We start from the raw sequence: 26,057 nt of genomic DNA, 5'->3' as shown, positions 1-26,057 counted from the left end.
GACCTTAGGTGATCCACCTGCCTTGGCCTCCCAAAGTGCAGGTGCTGGGATTACAGATGTGAGCCACTATACTCAGCCAAGGGCCTGTTTCTTTTTTCTTTTTTTTTTTTTTTGAGACGGGGTCTCGCTCTGTTGCATAGGCTGGAGTGCAGTGGCATGATCCCAGTACCTGGGATTATAGGCACCTGCCACCACGCCCGGCTAATTTTTGTATTTTCAGTAGAGACGGGGTTTCCCCATGTTGGTCAGGCTGGTCTCAAACTCCTGACCTCAGGTGATCTGCCTGCCTCGGCCTCCCAAAGTGCTGGGATTACAGGTGTGAACCACTGCGCCCAGCCAGGTCTGTTTCTTCAGCAGGCTGTTCTTCAGTGCTCAGTGTGACTTCAGACTACTTTTCAAACTTTCTTACGTAGTAGATACTATTTTTTTTCTGTTACTCTATTATTGATCCCCATTCTATAGATGGGGAAACTGAGACTCAGAGAGGTTAGGTAGCTAGCCCAGGGTCACACAGCTAGGAGGAAACAGAGCGAGGATTTGAACCCAGGCCATTTGAGTCACAGTCCCTGCTCTTTTTTTTTTTTTTTTTTTTTTGAGTCAGAGTCTCACTCTGTCACTCAGGCTGGAGTGCAGTGGTGCGATCTCAGCTCACTGCAACCTCCATCTCCCGGGTTCACACTATTCTCCTGCCTCAGCTTCCCGAGTAGCTGGGACTACAGGCACCCGCCACCACACCCAGCTAATTTTTTGTATTTTTAGTAGAGACGGGGTTTCACCGTGTTAGCCAGGATGGTCTTGATCTCCTGACTTGTGATCCGCCCGCCTTGGCCACCCAAAGTGCTGGGATTACCGGTGTAATCCACCATGCCTGGCTAGTCCCTGCTCTTAATCACTGCTCTATGCCCCACTCTTCAGGATACATATGTGTGGGCTTTTATTTTTCTTAGAGACAGGGTCTCATTTTGTCTCCCAGGTTGTAGTGTAATGGCACGATCATGGCTCACTGCAACCTCGACCTCCCACACTCAAGCAATCCTCCTACCTCAGACTCCCAAGTAGCTGGGACTATGTGCTCTAGCCACCATGCCTGGCTAATTACATTTTTTTTTTTTTTTTTTTTTTTGAGACGGAGTCTCACTCTGTCGCCCAGGCTGGAGTGCAGTGGCATGATCTCGGCTCACTGCAACCTCCACCTCCCGAGTTCAAGCAATTCTCCTGCCTCAGCCTCCCAAGTAGCTAAGATTACAGGCATGTGCCACCACACCTGGCTAATTTTTTATATTTTTAGTAGAGATGGGGTTTCACCATATTGGCCAGGCTGATCTCGAACTCCTGACCTCATGATCTGCCAGCCTCAGCCTCCCAAAGTGCTAGGATTACAGGCGTGAGCCACCGCGCCCGGCCCTACAAAATTTTTTTGTAGAGATGGGGTGCCACTATGTTGCCCAGTCTAGTCTCAAACTCCTTGTCTCAAGTGATCCTCCTACTTCGGCCTCCTGAAGTGCTACCATCACAGGCATAAGCCACCATGCTCAGCCTTTTAAAAACAAATATTAGGCCAGGCAAGGTGGCTCTTCCTATCTATTTTCGCTGTGAAGACTTTGGCCACCAGAAGGATACTAGGAGCCCACTACTTGGTCCTCTATGTCTAGTATGCTGCCCTTGGGAGCCAGAGAGACTTCCCGAAGACACAGGAATGACCCAATTACTCTTCTATGGAGAACACTCCATGGCCTCCCGTTACCCTCAGTGCCATCCTCAAGCTGGGCTGTGGAGTCCCTGGGTAACTATGGGTCATGTTCCGGGCTATCCATGGCACACAATGGTTAGTGCTAAAAATCATATTTTTGGTAGGAAAACTAACACAGATATTCTTGGAGTCAAACGCAAGGCTTGCACCAATGTTTAAAATAGAGCCTTGTCTTTAAATCCCTCTCAAGTTTGGAGTGAACCACTTTGCCTGCTCCCCCCTCCTCGCCCCACCCCACCCCGTCCCCTGTGGTATCTCTGAATTGCTCTTCAGGGCTCCAGTGAATGAGTTTGAGAAGCCTCTTTGTGCAGAGAAAACCAGCTTCCTGATCCAGCATTCAAGGCCGTTTGTTCACTTTTTCCTGCCTTTGGCGCTCACCACCTCTCTCCCTCTGGGCTTTCCAGTAGCTCCGGAACCGGCTGTTCTGTTTCACACCTCCATGCCTTTGCCTAGCCTGTTCCCTCTGCCTAGGATATTCTGGTCCCCTCTGCCTTCCAGTCCACTCGATGGCCCCCTTTAGCTCAGCTTGATGTGGGCCTCTGTATTACCCCTCTCTGGGTCAGAATCTACGGAAGGGCCTCGAATGCAGGTACTAGGTGCCCCCGGTGCTCGGGACCATTCCATACACTTGGTAGGACCTCATGGTTTAGATGGTCTCCAATGCAGACCCTCAAAGGCCCCGCCTGAACCCCTGGGCTGCCCCAGTGCTGCTTTCTGTGCAGTCTGCAGGGGGCAGTGTGGGCCCAGGCCAGCCGCAGGTCCCCAGGCTGCTTCAGCTGGGTCTAGACTTCCCCGCCACAGGATCTCTCCCCAGGCGTTAACCCCAAGGGAGGAGTTAAAGTCAGGCTCATCCTCTCTGCCTCGAAGTCTCCTCGGCATCACCACACTCACGCTTGTCCCACACAGTAAGCCATGGGCACCCTCACCGCTAACACCCAATCCAGCTGCGACCAGACTTCATCCTCCCTCCTTTCCATACGCTCTCAGCCACAGCCCCTCCCCAGCCTGCGTGGGGTCTCCTCTCCAGCAAAAGATCCTCCTTGAAGAATTCGGGGGTCCACAGTGCTCATCTCTCCAAAATTCTAACCCTCAACCAGCCCCTCCTCTGCAGGGCTCCACCCCCTTGCTTACCCCAAAGTTATGCTCTTGCTGTTACCTTGGTAACAGATGCTTTGTGGGTGGGTAGGGGGAATAGACTAGAGGACAGGAGCAGTGGCTTCAGGACACTATTGGAAGCACAGGGGTGGGGGCTCAGTGTAGACAAACTGGCACAGGGCTGGGGAGGGGCGGCCAAGGGCTAGGATGCCGCACCCCCACCCCACCATGGCTGCTGTCAGCCCCAAGTCCCCAGCCTCAAGGAGAAAAGAAACAGAACAGAAGAGGACGTGTTCCTCGAGAAAGGGGTTTTCTTCATTGAGGAAAAGGAAACAGCTATAACCTCATTATCCCCTCAGAACAGCTCTCCCAGAGATCCTGGCTTTGTGGTGGGGAGCGGGGGCAGCAGGAGGGAGGGCATGAGGGATTGCATACACAGAGCCCATGTTGTTCCCCTCCAGGAGGCCTGGGGCGCAGAGCACGGGAACAGCTCACCCAGGGTGTGTTAGGGACAGTGCCATGGGCAGTGGGAGGGTGGCTCCAGGTCAGTGTCCCAAGCTCCAGGGGCTGGAGGCAGCAGGGGGTGTGGGGGGTTCTTCTCCAGCCCCTGGGGACCTGGCTGTCCCAGATGCCACAGCCGGGAAGTATGTCAGGCACTTGCATAAGAGCCTTCTGTATTTCCATAAAATCATAATTACCGCTGCCTGCCATGAGCCTTAGCTCATTAGAGTGGTATCTGCCTCTCGGGCCCCCAGGTGGGCTGGTGGGGGGAGGTAGGGGACACTGGGGCAAGGCCAGGCCTCTCACTGTGGTCTCTGCATCCCTGGCCCTGCTGGGCTTGGACCCGTTTCCCTTCCCCAGCTGGGAGACAGGAACCTAGACTCAGCTCCCAACCACTTAGGGCGCCTCCACACTAGGCACCCTGATTCTAAAGCTGCAGGGAAAGGCCAGTCACTCATGTTTTCTGTCCTGGGTGACCCATGGGGCAGAGGCCACAGATGCAAAGGGCTTGGACTGGAGGTGTTGATGCAAGGATCACCACCATGGGAGGAGAAGCAATTCCTCACATCAGAGAATCTCAGCCACTCAGAGAGGAGAGTCCCTGGGGGTCATATAGGCCAGTGGCTCTTAATCTTTTGGGGATCTCAGATGCCCTGAGGAGTAGCTGAAAGCTCAACTTTCCTCAGAGAATGTTTATTATCTTCCATAATTTTACACAGCTTCAAGTGGTTCATGAACTCCCTGAAGCTCACTCTCAAGTCCAAGGTTAAAAATCCCCAATAATAATATTACTATTAATAATAATTAGTAGTAATTAACAGTAACTAATAATAACATAAGAATTAACAGGCTGAGTTCAGTGGAACATGCCTGTAGACCCAGTTACTTGGGAGGCTGAGGTGGGAGGATCACTTGAGCCAGGGAGGTAGAGGCTGCAGTGAGCCATGACTGTGCTACTGCACTCCAGCCTGGGCAGCAGTGTGAGACCTTGTCTCAAAATAAATAAATGAATAAAATAACATCCATTTACTGTGCATTTATTCTGTCCCTCTCTTTATTTTTTTACTTTTTATTTTTTGAGATTGAATTTCGCTCTTGTTGCCCAAGTTGGAGTGCAGTGGTGCAATCTCGGCTCTCTGCAACCTCCGCCTCCCAGATTCAAGCAATTCTCCTGCCTCAGCCTCCCGAATAGCTGGGATTAGAGGTGCCCACCACCCCATCTGGCTAATTTTTTGTATTTTTAGTAGAGATGGGGTTTCGCCATGTCGGCCAGGCTGGTCTCAAACTCCTGACCTCAGGTGATCCACCCGCCTTGGCCTCCCAAAGTGCTGGGATTACAGGCATGAGCCACCGCACCCAACCTGTCCATCTCTTTACGTACATTAACTCATTTAATCCTCAAAAGAGTGCTAAGAGATATATCATTATTGCCTTCATTTTAATCCAACTCCTTATTTCAAACTAATCTAATCCAATTCTGCCAGTCTGACAAGAAGGAAACTCAAATACCTTTAGAGATAGACAGCTGTCTGCCCAAGGTCACAAAACAGGAAGCAAAAGGCAGAGCTGGGCTGAGGACTGGTCTCTCTTCGTGTGCTAGACATTTTGCTGCATGCAGATTTGAAGTCATCCCTGTCCCAGGGCTCCCAAGAGCCCACTGCCCACTTTCCCAACAAGAGGCACCCCAGTAGTTCTATTGCCACTTCTGAGGAAGCCCTCCAGAGTGTGGCTGCCATTCATCCCCCCGGCAGCACCTGGCCCTTGCTCTGCCTGCCCCTCATTTCTGCCCTCCGAATCTGAGATGGGGCAATGCTCCTTCCTTCCCACGAGAGGCTGGCCAGGCTGCTTCCACCTCATCTCTGATCCACTGCAGTGGGAGTTGTCAGTACTAAGAGCGATGACTCAGACTTAGTTCAGGAGAGACCGCTCTGAAACACAAAGGCTGCAGGCCGGGAAGGACATCCAGAGGTCATGGCATCCAGCCCCCTGCCTTCGCCATGCTTGCCCCACCTCAGGCTTCTGATGTCCAGACTAGATGGGCCCCACAGTCCTCCAACTTCCCTGGCTTTCCTCGGTTGCCAGAACTACGGGTTCCCCTGGGAATTCTTCTCTGTATCTAGTTAGCATCTCTTTGTCCAAGAATCATCACTTCTGAGTTGGTTCCCCCACAGAATACCAGGCTCCAAATGGCCGAGGAAAGTGAAAGAAGGAAGCGGTTTTCTTCTCTCTGCCTCAGAGAAAGCACTGGGAAGGGACAAATTTCCCAGAAGAAAGGAGGGAAAGAAAAATAATGGCCAGACGCGGTGGCTCACGCCTGTAATCTCAGCACTCTGGGAGGCCGAGGAGGTCGGATCACAAAATCAGGAGATCAAGACCATCCTGGCTAACACGGTGAAACCCCGTCTCTACTAAAAATATAAAAATTTAGACAGGCATGGTGGTGGGCACCTGTAGTCCCAGCTACTTGGGAGGCTGAGGCAGGAGAATGGCGTGAACCTGGGAGGCGAAGCTTGCAGTGAGCCGAGATCGCACCACTGCACTCCAGCCTGGGTGACAGAGCAAGACTCCATCTCAAAAAAAAAAAAAAAAAAAAAGGAAAAGAAAAATAATGGACTTTCCTTGACTAGACGTGGTGGTGTGTGCCTGTAATCCCAGCACTTTATCGGGGAGGCCAAGTCAGGAAGATGGCTTGAGGTCAGGAGTTCAAAATGAGGCTGGGCCAACAAAGTGAGACCCCCATCTCTACCAAAATAAACACTTTTCTTTTTTTAAATAAAATTTTCCTGTCTTGTCTTCCTGTCTTGTCTGGGCTAAGTGCCACTCTACACTATCTCATTCATTCTAACAGTGGGGTAGGCACAATCACTATTTTTCAGATGAAGAAACCAAGGCTATAGGCCAGACATGGTGGCTCATGCCTGTAATCCCAGCACTTTGGGAGGGTGAGGCGGGTGGATCACCTGAGGTCAGGAGTTCCAGACCAGCCTGGCCAACATGGTGAAACCTGTCTCTACTAAAAATACAAAAAATTAGCGGGGCGTAGTGGCGGGCACCTGTAATCCCACCTACTTGGAAGACTGAGGCATGAGAATCGCTGGAACCAGGAGGCGGAGGTTGTGGTAAGCCCAGGTCCTGCTATTGCACTCCAGCCTGGGCAACAAAAGCTAGACTCCATCTCAAAACAAACAAACAAAAGGCTCTAAAAGATTGTGTTATCTGCCCGAGGTCACACACTTAATTAGTGACCATAGAGGTACTGGACCCTAAGGAACCCAAAGCCCCTGCTCTTTGGGAGGAGACAGGGGCACCTCCCCCAGAGGATCTCCAAACTCAGAAGAAGGCCCTGTGTGTTCCAGCCCAGGATAAGTGGAGGGCCTGATGTCCCTGTCTCAATGCTGCAAGCATCCCAACATCTGAGCTGCCCAGGGAGGGAAGGCTGGACTGGCCTGGGCTGGGCAGGAGGGAGAAGGACAGTCCAGTGGGGGATGGGAGGAGGTTGGCCGTGAACAGGCCTTTGGGGAGACTGATTTGATGGCACTCAGGCTCCACCCCACCTTCCTCAGGAAATCTCGAAGTCAGAGCCCCTACAACCACGAACCCTCACTGTGCCCTTGTCTTACTTCTGCCACTGGCAAATCAATCTCTATTCCTGGACACGGTAACCTGAGCAGGGCTCCAATGGTGAGCTCATGCTTGGGAGGGCAGAGATCCTATGAATGGCTGTGTGCATGGGGGGAGGTGAGTGGGGGGTGGAGGTGTTCACCCCCCCCTCAACTTCCAGGCTAGCATAAGGGCCCCCTTTAGCACCTCAGGCCCCCCATGTGGCATCCCTCACCCATAATCTTACCACCCACAGCAGAGGAGGAGGGAGACTTAAACCCAGAAGTCTCTCCACCCACACCAGGGAAAGGTTCTCTCAGCCACCAGTGCATCTCCCTTTTCTTTTTTTTTTTTTTTTTTGAGACGGAGTCTCGCTCTCTCACCCAGGCTGGAGTGCAGTGGCACGATCTCGGCTCACTGCAAGCTCCGCCTCCCGGGTTCACGCCATTCTCCTGCCTCAGCCTCTCCGAGTAGCTGGGACTACAGGCGCCCGCCACCACACCCGGCTAATTTTTTGTATTTTTAGTAGAGACAAGGTTTCACCGTGGTCTCGATCTCCTGACCTCATGATCCTCCCGCCTCGGCCTCCCAAAGTGCTGGGATTACAAGCGTGAGCTACCGCACCCGGCCGCATCTCCCTTTTCTTGGGCAGACCAAGAGAGGACGCCAGATCTGCTGGTCAGAGCCAGAAGGGGCAGAAGGAAAGGGAGTTGGAGGTGAGGGAGGGGGACCTGGGAAAATGGGTCCCAGATAATCAACATGCATTAGAAGAGGTATCTTGGTCAGGTGTGGTTGTTCACACCTGTAATCCCAGCACTTTGGGAGGCTGAGGCAGGAGGATCACTTGAGCCTAGGAGTTTAAGACTAGCCTGGGCAACAGGCCGGGCGCGGTGGCTCACGCTTGTAATCCCAGCACTTTGGGAGGCCGAGGGGGGCGGATCACACGGTCAGGAGATCGAGACCACGGTGAAACCCCGTCTCTACTGAAAATACAAAAAAATTAGCCGGGCGTGGTGGCGGGCGCCTGTAGTCCCAGCTACTCGGAGAGGCTGAGGCAGGAGAATGGCGTGAACCCGGGAGGCGGAGCTTGCAGTGAGCCGAGATCGCGCCACTGCACTCAAGCCTGGGCGACAAAGCGAGACTCCGTCTCAAAAAAAAAAAAAAAAAAGACTAGCCTGGGCAACATAGCGAGACTCCATCTCTACAAAAAATTTTAAAATTAGCCGGGTGCAGTGGCATGTGCCTGTGGTCCCTGTGGTCCCAGCTACTTGGGAGGGTTGAGCCCGGGAGATCCAGGCTACAGCAAGGTGTGATCAAGCCACTGCACTACAGCCTGGGCAACAGAGCAAGATCCTGTCTCAAAAAAAAAAAAAAAAAAAGAAGAAGAAGAGAAGGAGAAGAAGAAATATTGAAATATCTTGAACGGGCGCAGTGGCTCACACCTGTAATCCCAATACGTTGGGAAGCCAAAGTGAGATCACTTGAGCCCAGGAGTTGGAGATCATCCTGTGTAACATAGCAAGACTCTGTCTCTACCAATAAATTCTAAAAATTAGCCAGGCATGGCGGCGTATGCCTGTGGTCCCAGCAACTAGAGAGGCTGAGGTGGGAGGATTGCTTGAGCCCAGGAGTTTGAGACTGCAGTGAGTTATGATCGTACCACTGCACTCCAGCCTGGGTGAAAGAGTGAGACTCTGTCTCTAAATAAAAATAAAAATAAAAATAAAATAGAAGGTTATTGTGGAGAGAGGGGCACCTTGAATGGTGAGGACCTCTTCCCCCACCTCTCCGTATTATCCCCTGATCTAACTCCAGTTGTGGTAGTATCTTTAGGAGGGGAGCGTGTCTCAGAGAAGTTTGGGGACTTTGGGTATGAGGACTGAGGCCCCATCTCTGCTGAAGTTCAGACACCAAGACTGGAAGGGGATAGAGTCATCCTGCTTTCCATCACAAGGAGGAATTGTCCGGCCTGGCCTTTGACACATTCACCATAGTCCAGTTGTGTGTATATTTGGAGAGAGCCTTTTCAGGGTATAAAGGCATCCAATTAACGGCACAGATGGGTCCCCATTCTTCCTTCACCAACCTCCCTCTGGCGTCTATCAATCTTCGCTCTCAGGAAGTCCTAACTTCGATCTCACTCTCAGCTATCTTGCTGCGACCCCAACCTATTTCTATTCCCTGCAACCCATCCAGACGCTACTATGATCTCCCCAAGCTTCCCTCAATCTGGTCACGCCCCTCCATCCCCGGTTTTTCAGTGTGAAACTCCCTCCTCCGCTTCTTTCCCCGCCAAGCCCCGCCCCATCGTGTCGAGCCCCCCAAGACTCCGCCCAGTTCGCCCTCCTGGCCACCGCGGCAGCCAATAGCTGAGAGCCTGATTTGCAGGGCTGCGCGGGGGAGCGGCGTAGGGCAGGGGGCGGGACCAGGCGACCTCCTAAATCAAAGTTGGGCGGCGAGGACTGGGCGGAGGGGCCGCCGGGTGCCCGGCTGGGGCCAGCAGGGGAGGGGAGGGGATGGGGGGCGGGCGCAGCGGACGGCGGAGCCGGCTGGACACGGACAGCTCCTTGGCTCCCTCCCTCGGCTCATCCCCGCGGCCCCACTTCCCTCCTCCCCGCACTGCGAGCAGCATCCTCTGCGGACCCTCGGTCCTCGCGCCCGGGGTCGTCCCGCTCCTGCGGCTCTGCGTGGTGGCCTCCCCTGGCCCGCCACCCCGGCAACTTTCTCCGCCCGCTCCCCCGGGTTGGGGGCTGCCGTACCCGGGGCTAACTGGGGGCAGCCTCTGGAGAAGGGCTTCAGAGTCCCGGAGGCGCCCGCCACCCGCAGCCTGCCCGCGGCGGGCCTGCCGTCGGATCTCGGCACCCTCTCCTCCCCTCTCCCCGAACTATGACCGAGATGAGCGAGAAGGAGAACGAACCGGATGACGCGGCCACCCAGAGCCCCCCAGGGACCGTCTCCGCCCTCCAGGAAACCAAGGTAACTTGGGGGGCGCGAGGCCTGTCCCCGCCCCGTGCGCCCCGGGCCCGGGCGCCCTCTTCCCGGCGGGGTCCTCCTGTGGGCCCGGGCGTCCTAGGGTCACGGTCGCGAGGCCCGCGTGACCACTAGGCTCCGCGCCGCTCCCGGGGGGAGGAGTGGGTTGGCGACGAGGGGCCACGAGGAGCCCCCGATCACACCGGCACCGCACGCCCGCACGCGCCATCGCGACCTTCCGGGGAGGCGGCCACTGGTCTTCGTTGGAGAGATGGGCGCAGCGAGACCGGAGGGCGCGCGTGGAGCGGTGCGGGCGGGGTACGCGCCCGGCTGTGCTTGCGAGGCGCACCCTCCAGCGGCCGCCGGGTCCCAGTCCCGGGCTCAGTCCGTGCCTCTATCCTCGCTCGTGTCTCTGAATTTGTCTCTACAACCTGCGTGTCTGTGTCTTGGCGTCTCTGTGCGCGTCTCTCCCCGTCTCTCCTGGCGTCTCCCGGTGTTTATCGCCGCGTCTCAGGGCGTCTCTCCCTGCCCCTCTGCAGTCCTGCATTCCCCGCTCCTAGCCCGGTTGGACTCGGGGACGCGAGGCCGCGGCCGGGGGTGCGCAGCTGCGGAGTCCGCGAAGGGGCCTGCGGCAGCGCGGGCCGTCGGTCACGGGGGAGGACGGGGGCCTGCGGTTGTGGCTCCAGACCAGAAAGACAGGCAGCCCCACCCCCCACCACGGGAGCGGGACCAGGGGAGGGGGAGCGGGTAGAAGCAAAAAGAGAAGTCATCGTAATTAATGAATGTCATCATTAACCCTAATTATGGATGATTGTTACTCCTGAGGGAGTCACCATGAATAAATTACTCCCCGCGAAGGCGGGCGGAGCCCAGACTCCTGGGGCTGAAAGGGGTGTGGGGAGGCCGCCGCTCACACTCAGCACTCCCCCGACCTCTAATCCGTCTGCTCCCTTCCCAAGTTCTAGGTGCTGGCGACTGGCCCGCGAGAAGTTCTGTTTCTGCGGGATCCACCTGAGCGGGCCTGGGGATGGGACAGAAAGGGCTGTGCCACCTCCCAGACTTCAGGCCAAGACCTCCTCCCTCCCTCTTCCCCCGGTATTTTGTTCCCATCCTGCTCCTGTTCTCCAGATGCGAAAGGGGACAGTGAGGACCAGAAATGATGGGAGCCTGGGCTCCGGAGGCATCGCTCCCTCGCTAGGCTTCTTCCCACTGTCCCCCTTCCTCCTTCTTCCATCTTGACCATCCCGCAGGAGCTGAGGTTAATTCAAGGTCAAGGTCATCAAGGGAGTGACCCGAGGAGGAGGCCGTAGGGTCAGGGTGGAGTCTGGCAGAGGCACCCCAGGGAGCCCCATCCTGCACCAGGGGACCCAGCGGGTCTCCACATTCAAGTCTTCACGTGTACACCTGACTCTCTCTTGCCCCCTTCTAAAAATGAGACTCTGGTCTGTGAGGCCAGAGCTGACTCCCCTTTAGAGAGCCAAGTCTCAGTCTCTCCTGGGAAAGGACTAAGATGTTTGGGTGGGAGGATATTGCTTGGAATATTTGTGACAACTCTGTCAAGCAGAAGGTCTGGGAGCTGAACCTCCCATGAGTTCCAATGCCCCTGATTTCAGTTGCCCTCTAGTCACCTGGGTAGACATACACAGTCCCCCTGCTTGCCTCCAGGGGCTTGGGAGCCTCCCAGGCCCTGCCCTGTTTCCCACACCAAGGCCTGTCCTCTCCAGCCTCCTCCTATGTGGGAGTGCTGGAAGGCGGGCAGGAGTGCGGGGTAGTGCTGCCTCCGTACTCCAGGAAGCTGCCTGCTCAGCAGTGTGGGGAGGGGAGGTCAAGGCCCGCAGGTCTGTACCTTTCCCTCTTCCCAGGCCAGGGACCCTCCAATGTTGTCACCTCTGGGTCTGAGCTTGGAGATTCAAGGAGCAGGGGAGAGGAGGGGTTACACCCCTGATCCAGCCCCTCTGTGTCAGGCCAGCTGGAGCCCCGGCCCTCTGCCCCTCCCCTATACATCACTCTTGTGAAGGATTTTGCACTAACACAGACTGGGCTGTGGGTTGGGTTGGGGGTATTCAGCAGGGCAAAGGTGGGCAGAGAGGGAACTCAGGACCCCTGCTAGCCTCCTTCCATCCTGCACCTCAACCTGGCCCAAAGAAGCTCCTGTCTCTAGACTGTGTGGGTGGAGGAGATGGAAAAGAGTGTGGTTGGGTGCTGCCCACCCAGCTCAGTGTGAGGCAGGCACAACAGAGGGGTCCAATGCCCTTCAGGCAGTGATGCCAACATTCCAGGCTTATTCATCAGTGTTGGTGCCCCCTGGGAGTCGCTGGCCAGCCTCCTGCTTGCCCCCAGTCTGAATCAGCCCTGCACCCAAGCCACCCAGCAACCCTTCTAGCGAGTCCTCCTCCTCTCTTGGTCTCCATCCCTTCTTAGCACATAGAGCCTGCCCATCACCCTTTGTTGCCACCCCTGGGAGGACCACCCCATGCCATCTCTGCTCTGAGTCAGCTTGCGCCACGTCTGCCACCACCCACTGCCATATGCCTCATGCCCTTTCAGGAGACGCTGTGGGGAATTGAGGAAATAAGGGGCCGTCCAGGATATGGGGAGGTGGGGAGGAAACAGGCAGGCCAGGCCCTGTCTCTGGGAGGGGATTCAGAAGAACAGACTTTGTGGTCCAGGCTCCTAGCTGGACAAACTCTGGGTGCATTGGGAGGGAAGAGTGACCAGGCAGGCCCACTTGCCGAGGTACATGGTAGCTTCTCCCCATGCCAGAGAATGGGTCCCAGGGAAGTGAGGGCACCAAAAATATAGTGGGGAGAAGAGATGGGAAAAGGTCCTCGCAGGAATGAGGAGCCCCAGGAGCAGGAATACCTGGCCTGGCTGAGCCAAAATGTGGTTTGGGTAGCCAAGCCCGATGTGTCTGGAGTGGGCAGGCATCAAGTCATTTGGCAGAGATGCCCCAACCCAGACCTGTAGCCATAGTCTGATATCTGCCAGCCACCCCAGGTGACATGTCATTCCTCCTCGATTCTCCACCCCCCTGGGATCTGGGGCCCACAACCAAGTCAGGGAGTTGGCCGGCAGAGTCGGGGCTGCTCTGGTACCTGGGAACATTCTGTTCCAGAGGCCTCTGGTACCCAGCAGAGGTGGCTCTTGGCACTGAGACCAAGGGGTACCAGGAAAGGACACAGCCTGGAGGGTAGGGAGACTTGGAACCTCCTCCTATGAGGATTACTATGGAAACAAGGGCCTGGGGATGGGGGGAACATGATTGATGATGTCTTCAAATATTTGAAGGGCTGAAGTGTATGAGAGGGAGTAGCCCTTTCTGGAGCCAAGGGAGGAACAAGAGCTGATAGGCGAAAATCCCAGGGAGGCAGGTTTCAGCTCTATATAGGGAAGCACTTTCCAGCGACTGGAGCTGCCCAAAGATGGAATGACTGTCCCAAGAGACTGCTTGCTTCCCATCACAAGAGGTAACCAACTCTCGAGAGGGAATGTGACCAGGCCATCGCAGAGTGATGAGTTGGGGTCTGCTTTAGGTGGCCAGTCTTCCAGGTCCCTTCTCACCCTAAACTCTCTGATTGACCTTGCGGACAAGCCCCTGGCCCAGCTGAGAGGCGAGGGTGATGGCCCAGGCAGGGCCCAGCTGAGAGGCGAGGGTGAGGCCCAGGCAGGGCTCAGCGCAGCAGGATGCTCCTGGTGCTTTGGGCTCAGCGGCCGGAGCGACTGGTTCAAGTCCTGGCTCTGCTGTTTACCAGCTGAGGACTCCTGGGTAAGTGATTTAACCCTTATGAGCCTCAGTTCCTCATCTGAAAAGTGGGACAGTAATTATCACTACCTCCAAGGGCAGCATCAGGATTAATGAGATGCTGCATATAAAGTGCTAGCTCAATTCCAATGTTCTGACCATGACAGCCCCTCAGAGATGTAAGTTTCTGGGGATATTTGGACCTAGAGCCTTGTATTGGTTAGAGAGTGTCTAGTCTTGGCTGGGTGCAGTGGCTCATGCCTGTAATCCCAGCACTTTGGGAGGCCAAGGCGGGCAGATCATGAGGTCAGGAGTTCGAGACCAGCCTGGCCAATATGGTGAAACCCCATCTCTGCTAAAAAAAATACAAAAAATTAGCCAGGTGTGGTGACAGGCGCCTGTAATCCCAGCTACTTGGGAGGCTGAGGCAGGAGAATCGCTTGAACTTGGGAGGTAGAGGTTACAGTGAGCCAAGACTGTGCCACTGCACTCCAGCCTGGGCAATAGAGCAAGGCTCCGTCTCAAAAAAATAAAAACAATAGGGCGGGCATGGTGGCTCACGCCTGTAATCCTAGCACTTTGGGAGGCCGAGACAGGCGGATCACGAGGTCAGGAGATCGAGACCATCCTGCCTAACACGGTGAAACCCCGTCTCTACTAAAAGTACAAAAAATTAGCCAGGCGTGGTGGCGGGCGCCTGTAGTCCTAGCTACTCGGGAGGCTGAGGCAGGAGAATGGCGTGAACCCGGGAGGCGGAGCTTGCAGTGAGCCGAGATTGCGCCACTGCACTCCAGCCTGGGCGACAGAGCAAGACTGCGTCTCAAAAATAAATAAATAAATAAAATAAAAAATAAAAACGATAGGCCGGGCTCAGTGGCTCACGCCTGTAATCCCAGCACTTTGAGAGGCCAAGGTGGGTGAATCACGAGGTCAGGAGATCAAGACCATCATGGCTAACTCGGTGAAACCCTGCCTCTACTAAAAATACAAAATTAGCCGGGCATGGTGGCACGAGCCTGTAGTCCCAGCTACTCGGGAGGCCGAGGCAGGAGAATGGCGTGAACCCAGGAGGTGGAGGTTGCAGTGAGCTGAGATTGCACCACTGCACTCCAGCCTGGGTGGCAGAGACTCCATCAAAACAAACAAACAAACAAAAAAAGAGTATCTAGTCTTCCCTCTTGGATGTGGAGAAACTGAGGCTCAGAGAGAAGAAGTGAGGTGATTTGCCTTCAGGCAGCAGGTTTAGTTTTGCCCCCAGCCCCAGCACATCCTCCAGCGACCCTGTGTGCTCCATGCCTGAGGTCCCTGGACAGAACAGTGGATGGTTCACCTGCCTCTTGGGGCCCATCCAAGCCTCCAGAGCCACACTCGGTCCTGGCTGGCCCAGAGCCTGACCTGGGCTGAGTTTTGTGTTCTCATTAATTGTCTCTCCAGCCTTCCACCTATGCTCCAAGGCCCAGGCATCTGGGGCCTGGGGCCTTGCTTCTCATAGATACACAAAGAAGCCCACAGTGCTATCCAGGAAGCTGGGTTTGGAAGGCACTGAGCACTTCAGTGTGCCAGACACCCCAGGGCTTTGGCCTCCCAGCTGGCACACCAGGGCCTGTCTTGTGCCCAAACATCCCCTCTGCTTCCCCCTCTGTCTTGCTGCCTGCTGGCCTCCGGGAGGCTGGTGGGGCCACCACTTCCATCCCCTTGGCAGGGTGGCCAGGCAGCCATGGCACATAGGCTGCCCGGCGTGCCAGCTGGGAACTCTGGCCAAGTCCCTCTGCCTGGAGCCAGGCTGCTGGCCCCTGTTTCTGTCTCTAGTAGAAAGGAGTGGGCAGGGGTAAGGTGGCTCTCAACGGGAAGGGAGACGGCCAAGGCTCTGGATCAAGAGGTTTCCAGACCTGTCTCTGGGAAGACTCAGTAGGGTATGTTTGAGTGAGAGGTAGAAATAGCTCTGGCCTCACCGCAGAATCGACCCTGCCCTCCAGAATGTAGGCTCCGTGGAGAGTCCAGCCCCTGGCTTATGTATTCACCAAAGGCTGCTGATTGAGCACCTACTATGTGTTGAGAGCCTGTGTGGGGGGATTTGAAGCCAGCAACTGTGTCCATCCCCAAGGGGCTCACGGTCTCCTGAGGGAGTGAGAAATAAATAACAAGCATCACCCGAGTGGAGCTGTGGTAGAAGTTGGGCTGGATGCAGTGGACACCAGAGGAGGGAGTGGGTCATGAGACAGAATTCCTGCAGAAGAGAGTTCCTGGAAGAGGAAGGACCAGTGGAAGCACATTGGCAGGATAAAGAGGGTATGAACTGAGTGAGGCAGAGAAGAGGACAAACATGTCAAAAGCTCAGAAGCATAAAAGAATGGATGAGTTTGAGAATCCTCATTTCTGGGCTGCAAAGACACAGGTTGGAAGGACAGGTTTGGCCAAGTTGCAAGGAGAGTCTCATGGCTGGGGCGAGAGACTTAGACGGTGTCCCGAGGAGCCAGGAAGGGTTTTCAGCAGGGTCAGGCATCACCTCCACAACAGCTGTATGGAGGACAGGTGGAAGCAGGGGGCTGGAGGGGAGGCTGTGCTCTTGAAGCAGACTGGAGCATCAGGGCCTGAACTAAGGGCTGTGAGGTGATGAGTCGATGGGAGGGAGGGGAGGGCTGGAGAGACTTTCTGCGGGGGAGAATCAGTCCCAAGGATGAGGGTCCAGGACGACCACTCCTCACCCCCCACCAGCCTGTTCAAGAACACAGGTGGATACTACGTTGCCCAGGCTGGTCTCCAACTCCTCGGCTCCAGCGATTCCCTCCTGCCTCAGCCTCTCAGAGCGCTGAGATTATAGGCAGGAGCCACCACACTGTGCCTATTTTTTTTTTTTCTAAACTTGAGTAAATGGTACACCCATACAACAAAATACTTTGTAGCCATAAAAAAGAATGATGAATCTATTTATGTATGGGTATGGAATGATTTCCAAGATTTACTGTTTATGAAAAAAAGCAAGGCACAGGAAATATAGTATACTACCATTTCTTCAAGGAAAAATGGAACTAAACCACTTAAACTTGTTTGTATCCAATTTCGCATAAAAGTCTAGATTTCTTTTGAAAAATTAGAAAACCTAGGCCAGGCGCGCTGGCTCACGCTTGTAATCCCAGCACTTTGGGAGGCCGAGGCGGGCAGATCACGAGATCAGGAGATCGAGACCACGATGAAACCCCGTCTCTACTAAAAATACAAAAAAATTAGCCAGGCGTGGTGGCGGGCACCTGTAGTCCCAGCTACAGGCAGGAGGAAGCTGAGGCAGGAGAATGGCGTGAACCCAGGAGGCGGAGCTTGCAGTGAGCCGAGATTGCGCCACTGCACTCCAGCCTGGGCGACAGAGCAAGACTCCGTCTCAAAAAAAAAAAAAAAAAAAAAGAAAAAGAAAAATTAGAAAACCTGGCAACAATGGACTGGCCTTATAGACCAGCCTCAGTTGGCTTGAGGAGACCTGCAGCTACTCCCTGGCCATCCAGTTTGCCACAGTGCCCACTGCTCTTGATTGCTGCCCGCCCGGCCAGAACTCCTTTCTCCATGGAGGTCACCCACATGGCTCTTGTGGCACCCGAGATTGCGAAGCATCGTCGGGACCTGGGGAACCTCTCTCTTACTGTTTCATTTCACTCCGGCCCTTAGCCCCCATGCTGCTGCTGCTGCTGCTGCTGCCCTTACCGCCAGAGACACCCTGAAGGGAAGCCTGCCCTGGCCAGCCCCCTCTAGGCTCCCACTCACAACTCCCTCTTCTTCACCCAGCTCCAGCGATTCAAGCGCTCCCTTTCCCTCAAGACCATCCTCCGAAGTAAGAGCTTGGAGAACTTCTTCCTTCGCTCCGGCTCTGAGCTCAAGTGCCCCACCGAGGTGCTGCTGACGCCCCCGACCCCACTGCCCCCTCCCTCCCCACCACCCACAGCCTCGGACAGGGGCCTGCCCACCCCATCCCCCTCCCCATGTCCCGTCCCACGTCCCCTCGCAGCGCTCAAACCAGTGAGGCTGCACAGCTTCCAGGAACATGTCTTCAAGCGAGCCAGCCCTTGTGAGCTGTGCCACCAGCTCATTGTAGGTAGGTGCCTGGGCACTGAGGCGGCCAAGGGGAGGGGCCAGCGTGGGTACCGGGGATTGGGCCCATGTTGCATCCAATATTATTGGGCTCTTGCTGTTCAGGAGCCCCAATACTAACTGTGCCTCTGTGTCTCTTTTTTTTTTGAGACAGAGTCTTGCTCTGTCTCCCGGGCTGGAGTGCAGTGATGCGATCTTGGTTCACTGCAACCCCCACTTCCCTGGCTCAAGGGATCCTCCTGCCTCAGCCTCTGTAGTAGCTGGGACTACAGGCACACACTACCATGCCTGGCTAATTTTAAAATTTTTTTGTAGAGATGGGGTTTTGCCATGTTGCTCAGGCTGGTCAAACCCTGGGCTAAAGCAATCCATCCACTTCAGCCTCCCAAAGTGCTGGGATTACAGATGTGAGCCATTGCACCCGCCCCCAACTGTGCCTCTTACCCCAGGCAGAGAAAGGAGTACCACCAAGGGTGGGGGTATACTCAGTGTCACTGCCTCAGTGTCACTGCCACGTTTACTAACGACTCTGGCTTCCGTGCTCCCTCACACCCTGAATGTGTGAGGGGTAGGTGCTGGGCCTCAAGGCTGGCACGAGAATGCCCAACCCCTGCTCTCCTCATGCCCTAACGTGCCCCTCCTTTTCCCTTTGCCCACGGGGGTGTCCTCAATTGCTGAACCCAAATTCTTCCTAGGAAACTCCAAGCAGGGCTTGCGATGTAAGACGTGCAAAGTCAGCGTCCACCTCTGGTGCTCTGAGGAGATCTCCCACCAGCAATGCCCAGGCAAGACGGTGAGCGGGGACCCAGGCAGAGATGGCCAGCTGAGTGCTGCCAGTACTGTCACATGGGGGAATGACTGTCCCTTAGGGCTGCTCCTTCCTGTGGGGTGGGCCCTGGGCTTGGGAAGGACCAAGTTCTCCATGGGCCATGACCTTCTCAAACCCTCTCTGCCCTCTCTTGCCTTAGTCCACCTCTTTCCGCCGCAACTTCAGTTCCCCTCTCCTGGTGCATGAGCCGCCACCAGCCTGTGCCACAAGCAAAGAGTCCCCACCCACTGGTGAGTGCCCCCTGGCCACTGTCCCTGCTCCCACTGTGGTGTGATGGGAAATCAACATCCCTGACCAGCCTGGCCAACACGGTGAAACCCCGTCTCTCAATTGCTTGAACCCAGGAGGTGGAGGTTGCGGTGAGCCAAGATCATGCCACTGCACTCCAGCCTGGGCTACAGAGCGAGACTCCATCTCAAAAAAAAAAGAAAGAAAGAAATCAACATTTCTGAGATGGGTACCTAAGTCATACTGGCACAGACAGTTCCTACCATTTCCCTTCTCTGGAGGTTCCTGTCCTGAATTTGCGGTTCATTCATTCATTCACTCATCATTCCTTCAATAAACACTTTACTAAGCACGTACTAAGTGCCAGGCACAGTGCTGGACTCTGAGACACAGTAGTGAAGAAGGTGGAATTTATTGTCTAGTAAAGGAGATAGGACTGAAATGGACAGTCATGCAAATCATCAATCAATCACCATCAGCATGAGTGCCTTAAGTGGGGAAGATAAGGAATAGAGCATAGAATGTGTGCTGAAAGCTGGGTGTGGTGGCTCATACCTGTAATCCCATTTACTTGGGAGGCTGAGGCAGGAGGATTGCTTGAGCCCAGGAGTTGGAGTCCAGCCTGGGCAACATGGTGAGACCCTGTCTCTAAATTAAGAGAAAAGAAAAAGCTCGCTGTCTTCATCTGCAAAATCAGGGAAGAATTCCCAGAGATGTGAAGGATGAGGCATGAGGGGTTCATCCATTTAGGATCTGGAAAGACTGGTGTGGGGCAGAGGGAAGCCTGAGTAAGGAAGGACAGAGAGTTAAAGAAAGGGCAAAGTGCCAAGTGTGGTGGCTCACGCCTGTAATCTCAGCACTTTGGGAGGCCGAGGCAGGCAGATCACAGTGTCAAGAGTTTGAGACCAGCCTGACCAACATGGTGAAACCCCGTCTCTACTAAAAATACAAAAATTAGCTGGGCGTGGTGGCACACAACTGTAATCCCAGCTACTCAGGAGGCTGAGGCAGGAGAATCGCTTGAACTCGGGAGACAGAGGCTGCAGTGAGCGGAGATCGTGCCACTGCACTCCAGCCTGGGAGACAGAGTGAGACTCTGTCTCAAAAAAACAAAAAAACAAACAAACAAAAAAAAAAAAAAAAGAAAAGAAAGGGCAAAGTGGCAAAGTGGCTGGGGCTGAGGGAAGACGATGGAGGGGCTGTAAAGAGACCATGGGTACAGCCAGACGAGATGGCTCATGCCTGTAATCCCAGCACTTTGGGAGGCCAAGGCGAACAGATCACTTGAGGTCAGGAGTTCAAGGCTAGCCTGGTGAACATGGTGAAACCCCATCTCTACTAAAAATACAAAAAAATTAGCTGGGCGTGGTGTCAGGCACCTGTAATCCCAGCTGAGGCAGGAGAATTGCTTGAACCCAGGAGGCAGAGGTTGCAGTGAGCCGAGATCATGCCATTGCACACCAGCCTGGGTGGCAGAGCGAGATTCCATCTCAAAAAAAAGAAAAAAGAAAAAGAGACCATGGGTACGAGGCCTCGGGGTCCATTTTAGGGTAGCCTTTTGGACTTTCTTCTAAGGGCAATTTGTGTGTTTCTACAAAAGCGTTCTGGCTGCTGTGTGGATTGGCAGGGCTGGAGTGGAAGCATGGGAACCAGTTGAAAGGCCATGACAGTTGCCAAGAGACTGTGGTGATGTGAATTAGACTGATAGCAGTGGCAATGGAGACATGTGGACAAGTTGTAGGGATGCTAGGAGGGAGGACTAGGTGGCGGAGTGGCTGTGGGCAGTGAAGACAGCAAAGAGTCAAGGATGCTCCAAGTTTCTGCGTGGGCACCATGGGAGGACCTGGAGCCATCTCTGGGATGAGGAAGACCTGGGAGGGACAGGTGAGGGGGCAGCTGGGAAGCTCAGCCTGGGGCATGCTGAGCTGGGACTAGAGATGCAGGGCTTCGGGGCAGAGCCAGGCCTTGAGGGTGGATATTCCGCAGGGGACAGTGGAAAGGTGGACCCTGTTTATGAGACCCTGCGCTATGGCACCTCCTTGGCACTGATGAACCGCTCCAGTTTCAGCAGCACCTCTGAGTCCCCGACAAGGAGCCTGGTATGGTGGGCAAAAAGGGGGGTCTTCTGGGGAGGGGTGTCTGAGCATGACAGTGGGCTCGGGGGCTGAGCCCTCTCCTCTCTCTGTCCCTAGAGTGAGCGAGATGAGCTGACCGAGGATGGGGAAGGCAGCATCCGCAGCTCCGAGGAGGGGCCTGGTGACAGTGGTGAGTGGTGGTGGGCACCAGGGGCAGGAATGGGGTACAATGGAGGGTGCTCCCTGCTGCCTCTCACCCTTTCCCTCTCCCGCCCCTAGCATCTCCAGCATTCACAGCCCCAGCAGAGGGCGAAGGGCCAGGACCAGAGGAGCAGAGTCCTGGACAGCAGGTGAGCCTGTACTGGCACTGGCCAGGAAGGTCAGAGTGAGAAGCGGGTGTGATTTCTCCTTGCCATTGATTCATAGGGGGGCGAGAGCATGGGGCGTGGGGATTCACTGCTTCCTCACTTATCCTCAGGGATGGGCAATGCCAGGATGAGAGGGCATGGGAGGCAGGAGGAGTTACCCTCCCACCCCCAGCCCACTGCCCATTGCACCTATTTCTGCTCTCCCAAACGCAGGCAGCCACAGGGTACAGCAGGCAGAAGGGGGCTCCCCTCTCCATGCCCGTCCCACTGCCCTTTGGGGTGGGTGAGCATAGCATGTACAAGGGTCTCACTTCTCCCTGCCATTGACCCAGGACTCACTGTGTCCCCTCACAGCCCCCAGGGTAGCACACTCAGAACGAGTGGAGAGTGGGGGTAGTGAGGGTGCTGCTTTCTGGTCACCGACCCAGAGATTCTCCCGCAGCCCCCCAAAGCCACCCTGCGGAAGGATGTGGGGCCCATGTACTCCTACGTCGCACTCTACAAGTTTCTGCCCCAGGAGAACAATGATCTGGCTCTGCAGTAAGTCCTCTTTGTGACCTGGCCCCGCTGGGCAGCTCTGCGCTCCCAGACCTTGGAGCATAGTGTGAGGGGGGCCTTCAGGAACCTTCTTGCATGCTTGAGGCTGCTGAGCCCAGACAGGAGCTGGAGCTGCCCAGGGTCTAAGAGTGACTCATGCTAATGTTGTGTCTCCCACTCTCTGACTGGGCTGCCCAGCAAGTGCCTGCTGTACCTGTGGTCACATGGTGTCCTCTGAGGGCATCAAGAATCTTCTCCCAGCGGGGCGCGGTGGCTCACCCTTGTAATCCCAGCACTTTGGGAGGCTGAGGCTGGCAGATCACTTGAGGTCAGGAGTTCGAGACCAGCCTGGCCAACATAGTGAAACCCCATCTGTACTAAAAATACAAAAATTAGCCGGGCATGGTGGCAGGTGCCTGTAATCCCAGTTACTCGGGAGGCTGAGGCAGGAGAATGGCTTGAACCTGGTAGGTGGAGGTTGCAGTGAGCCAAGATCGTGCCATTGCACTCCAGCCTGGGTGACAGAGTGAGACTCTATCTAAAAAAAAAAGAACCCTCTCTCCCAGCTGAGGACTACAGGGTCCCCAGGTACCCAGGGGCTGCTAGGATGGGGAGGGGCACGACTCCCTGCTCCATATGCGACCCTAGCTCTGTCCTCCCCAGGCCTGGAGATCGGATCATGCTGGTGGATGACTCTAACGAGGACTGGTGGAAGGTGACTTGGCAGGGTGGGGAGTGGAGGGACCCTGGTAGGCACCCCAGCAGCCCCCACCCCCAATGGGCACTGCCCCCACCTTCTCTCCAGGCCCCAAAGACAACCTCTCCTCCAACCACTGATCCCAGCCAAAACTAGGAGCAACCCTTGGGACGTCCTCTCAGTTTTGACTCTCCTTGCCTCAGCCTTGTCCCTCTGCTCACCTCATGCCATTCCTGGCCCAGAAGCCACCTGGCTGGGGGCTGGAATACGGAGAGCCCTAGATCTGGAGGATGATGGCATTGGCGCTGAGTGGGAACCGGGTCTGGAGAAAGCAGTGGTGGGCAGCAGGGGCGGGGTGTGGCGCGGGTGCTCATTGCCAACCTTAACCCCAGGGCAAGATCGGCGACCGGGTTGGCTTCTTCCCAGCTAATTTTGTGCAACGGGTGAGGCCAGGCGAGAATGTTTGGCGCTGCTGCCAACCCTTCTCCGGGAACAAGGAACAGGGTTACATGAGCCTCAAGGAGAACCAGGTGAGTGCCTGAGGCCCAGCGCAGGCCCTATGGTGGAGGGAGGGAGTGGGCAGGGGAGACAGGCTGCGGTGTGGGGGCAAACGTTCTCCAGGAGGAGGCTGATCTTGGCAGCTGAGGGGAAAGCGTGTTAGAAAGAAAGGGTTGCAGGGCCTTCCTACCAGCCCCTGTTGGGGAATTTGGGCTGGTAACCAACAGAGACAGGAGACTGAATGACATTAGAGGGAGCTTGGGTTAGGGCAGGAGCACTGGATTCAGAGTCTAAAGCTCAGGTTTGAATGCTAGCTCTGGCTTTTTGTGTCATTTGAGGCAAGTCCTTTTCCCTCCACCTCCTCTGTGATGGGGATGAGGCAGGACAGTACAGCGGCTGATCTCCAAGTTCAGCCCTGAAGCGCTGCTGGGTGTCTTGCTGCTGAGGCCTCTACACTCGTGGGATCTGGTCCCATCACTCCAGCAAAGGGCTCCATCCACATCTGACACTGGTCCCATCATCCCCCAGGGTGGGTCCCCTGGGGGCCATGGGCAGGACTCAGGGCGAGGGCTGCAGGCCATGCCAGGCCTCTCAGCTCCGTGTCTTTCTGGCTCAGATCTGTGTGGGCGTGGGCAGAAGCAAGGATGCTGACGGCTTCATCCGCGTCAGCAGTGGCAAGAAGCGGGGCCTGGTGCCAGTCGACTCCCTGACCGAGATCTGAGAGGAGCCAAGGGAACCGAGATACCACCCTTGCCCATGCCTGGACCTTGCTTCTGGCCAGGGAGGGGATCAGGCCCCCTTGTCCACTCCATACCCTTCCTCCCTCTGTCTCTCTCCTAGGTGCCACTTACTGTGGCTTAGGAGCCTTCTGTACTGAGGAAGATTTTATTTCTTGAGTGGGGTGCCCTGACTGGGTTGATCCTCTGGGACTTGGTGGGGATGGGGTGGGGTGGGAGGGAATGAGGAAGCTACAGGTAGGTCCACCCAGCGCCCAGGCACCCCAGTCTACTTGCTGGGCTGAGTCCAGCCCTGGGGAAGGTTCCCAGGGAATTTCTTTGCTGCTTCTCCCAGCCTTCCCCTGCCCACACCACCTGCGCATGCCTGGCACATCCCTCTCCCCACAGAGCCTCTGCTTGGGTCTATGTGTGTGTGACCATGCATCTGCTCCTTTGCAAGTGAGGTCTTGGGAGCAGGCCTTTTTGTGTCCTCGGCCCTCCACCCTGGGTGGGGAGGGGACCCAGGGCCATAGGAAGGTCCTGAGTCTACCTCCTGGTCTCCACCTCTGTCATTCCATCAATTCTCAGGAAAGTTTTGCAGGAATCTCTTCCATTACTTGAAACCTGGGCCGACAGAGAGGGGAAGGCTGAGGTCCCTGGAAGGTGTGACAAATCAGAGACTGTCCGTTCAAGTAGAAAACCCAAGAGCTGGCCGGGTGTGGTGGCTCACGCCTGTAATCCCAGCACTTTGGGAGGCTGAGGTGGGCGGATCACCTGAGGTCAGGAGTTCAAGACCAGCCTGCCAACATGGTGAAACCCCGTCTCTACTAAAAGTACAAAACTTAGCCAGGCATGATGGTGGTCTGCCTGTAATGCCAGCTACTCCAGAGGCTGAGGCAAGAGAATCACTTGAACCCGGGAGGCGGAGGTTTCAGCGAGCTGAGATTGCACCATTGCATTCCAGCCTGGGCAACAGAGCGAGACTCTGTCTCAAAAAAAAAAAAAAAAAAAGAAAGAAAGAAAAGAAAACCCAAGAGCTGCCTGGACACACGGAAACCCAACTGAGAACAAAGTCCTGGCCCATGCTTGGTCAAAGCAAACCCATTTCACTGTCAGGACCCGCGGTCACGCAGGAACCACCCGCCAGGGGAGCCTGTGACTGTCAGTTCCAGTCCCAGGCTTTGCCCAGCCGCCCCAGGAACCCAACCCTCTGGGCTGACCTTTCTCCTGCTTCTCTCCAGGCTCTGCAGGGGACAGGGCAGGTGCTGCAGGAGCCCCTTTGCTGGCTTTATCTGCTCCCTTGTTCTGGACACAGAGCCCTGGGAAAAAGAGGGGGTGGAAGACAGATAAGGAAGGTGGAATGTTCTGTTTGGCCACCAGGAAATGGGGTGAGGTGGGCATACACAGAGAGGACCCCTCTCTTAATACAGGCTGCTTTTCTTGGTGCCAACCTCCCTCCCCCAAGCTCAGATCCTCCTCTTATGCCCTTGATTGTGCCAGCCCATGCCACCCCCATCCTGGGCACAGTTACACCCTCCCATGCAGTGGGAGAAACACAGACCCTCCTACCCAAAGGCCCCTGCCCCACTTCTCCCCCGCAAAGCGGGGTCTCAAGCCACACTGCCCTGTTTGCTGCCATGAGGCCCCCCCAGCAATATCCCAGGGGCGGGCCCAATGCCCACTGTACATGAGGCTGCATGATGGGTCTGGGGCCTTGCTGAGCCCCCAGACCCCTAATTAAATGTTTCCTGTCCCAGCCCATCTGCTCTGTGTCTCTCACTGGGACAGAGGAAGGAAAGGGGCAGGGAAGTGGGGAGTGGGGTCTGGGGATGCTGAGAGGGGCAAGGCTGAGGGTGGAAGGATTCCTCCGTCTCTGAAAGGAGGGGTGCTGGGCAGGCGGCAACATGGCAGGGGTCCCAGGCCTCATCCCCTTCCTCCAGCAGCCCGAGGAGGGTGGGGCCTGGGGAGAGCCGAAAGGGGACCTGAGGAAAGCGGGAGGAGGTCTGGGGACGCTGGAGGGAAACGGCTTGGGGCTGCGGTCAGTTTCCGCCTCCATGTGCACCTGAGTCGCGCAGGGGCGGACATGCTCCTGCGCGCCAGGGCCGTCGAGATCGATCTTGCCCACCCAGAGGTGCCCTCCGAGACCGGGCGTGCCGGGGGTCTGGGAGGGCTCAGTACCCATCCGAGGTCAGCCTCGTCCCCGCAGTCCGCCAAGCCGGAGACAGAAACGCTGGCGGCGGGTACAGTCGTGGCCCGTGGGGCCCCGGGATGACTCAGTCGCGCCTGTCATCGGAGCCCAGCACGGAGGGGCCGCACCCCTCCCGCCGCCGCGCTCGCCGCCCACCGCTCTGGCAGAGCTGCCTCCTTCCCCTCC

The 26,057-nt window shown here is 55.9% G+C and overlaps 1 protein-coding gene across 1 annotated transcript; it reads left to right on the top strand.

The window, feature by feature from the left end:
- The first annotated feature begins 9,784 nt into the window (after positions 1-9,784).
- STAC2 (SH3 and cysteine rich domain 2) lies at positions 9,785-25,439 on the top strand. Its single transcript, XM_055258073.2, has 11 exons — positions 9,785-9,922; positions 17,433-17,739; positions 18,431-18,528; positions 18,704-18,794; positions 20,779-20,891; positions 20,985-21,057; positions 21,147-21,217; positions 21,678-21,775; positions 22,436-22,487; positions 22,862-22,999; positions 23,584-25,439. Exons 1-11 carry the CDS (start codon positions 9,833-9,835, stop codon positions 23,686-23,688), a joined length of 1,236 nt encoding a protein of 411 aa, XP_055114048.2. The 5' UTR covers positions 9,785-9,832; the 3' UTR covers positions 23,689-25,439.
- Positions 25,440-26,057: the final 618 nt, after the last annotated feature.

This window comes from Symphalangus syndactylus, chromosome 20, assembly GCF_028878055.3.
Source record: "Symphalangus syndactylus isolate Jambi chromosome 20, NHGRI_mSymSyn1-v2.1_pri, whole genome shotgun sequence".
Taxonomy (NCBI): domain Eukaryota; kingdom Metazoa; phylum Chordata; class Mammalia; order Primates; family Hylobatidae; genus Symphalangus; species Symphalangus syndactylus.
Note: the sequence above shows the minus strand (reverse complement) of the source record. Positions and strands in the feature narration are given on the sequence as shown.

What these genes read in the sequence shown, in the direction of transcription:
- STAC2 (XM_055258073.2), top strand. Translation starts at nt 9,833, where the DNA reads ATGACCGAGATGAGCGAGAAGGAGAACGAACCGGATGACGCGGCCACC. An exon ending in CCGCCCTCCAGGAAACCAAG is followed by an intron (nt 9,923 to 17,432) that starts GTAACTTGGGGG and finishes TTCTTCACCCAG; the next exon opens with CTCCAGCGATTCAAGCGCTC. An exon ending in TGAGCCTCAAGGAGAACCAG is followed by an intron (nt 23,000 to 23,583) that starts GTGAGTGCCTGA and finishes TTTCTGGCTCAG; the next exon opens with ATCTGTGTGGGCGTGGGCAG.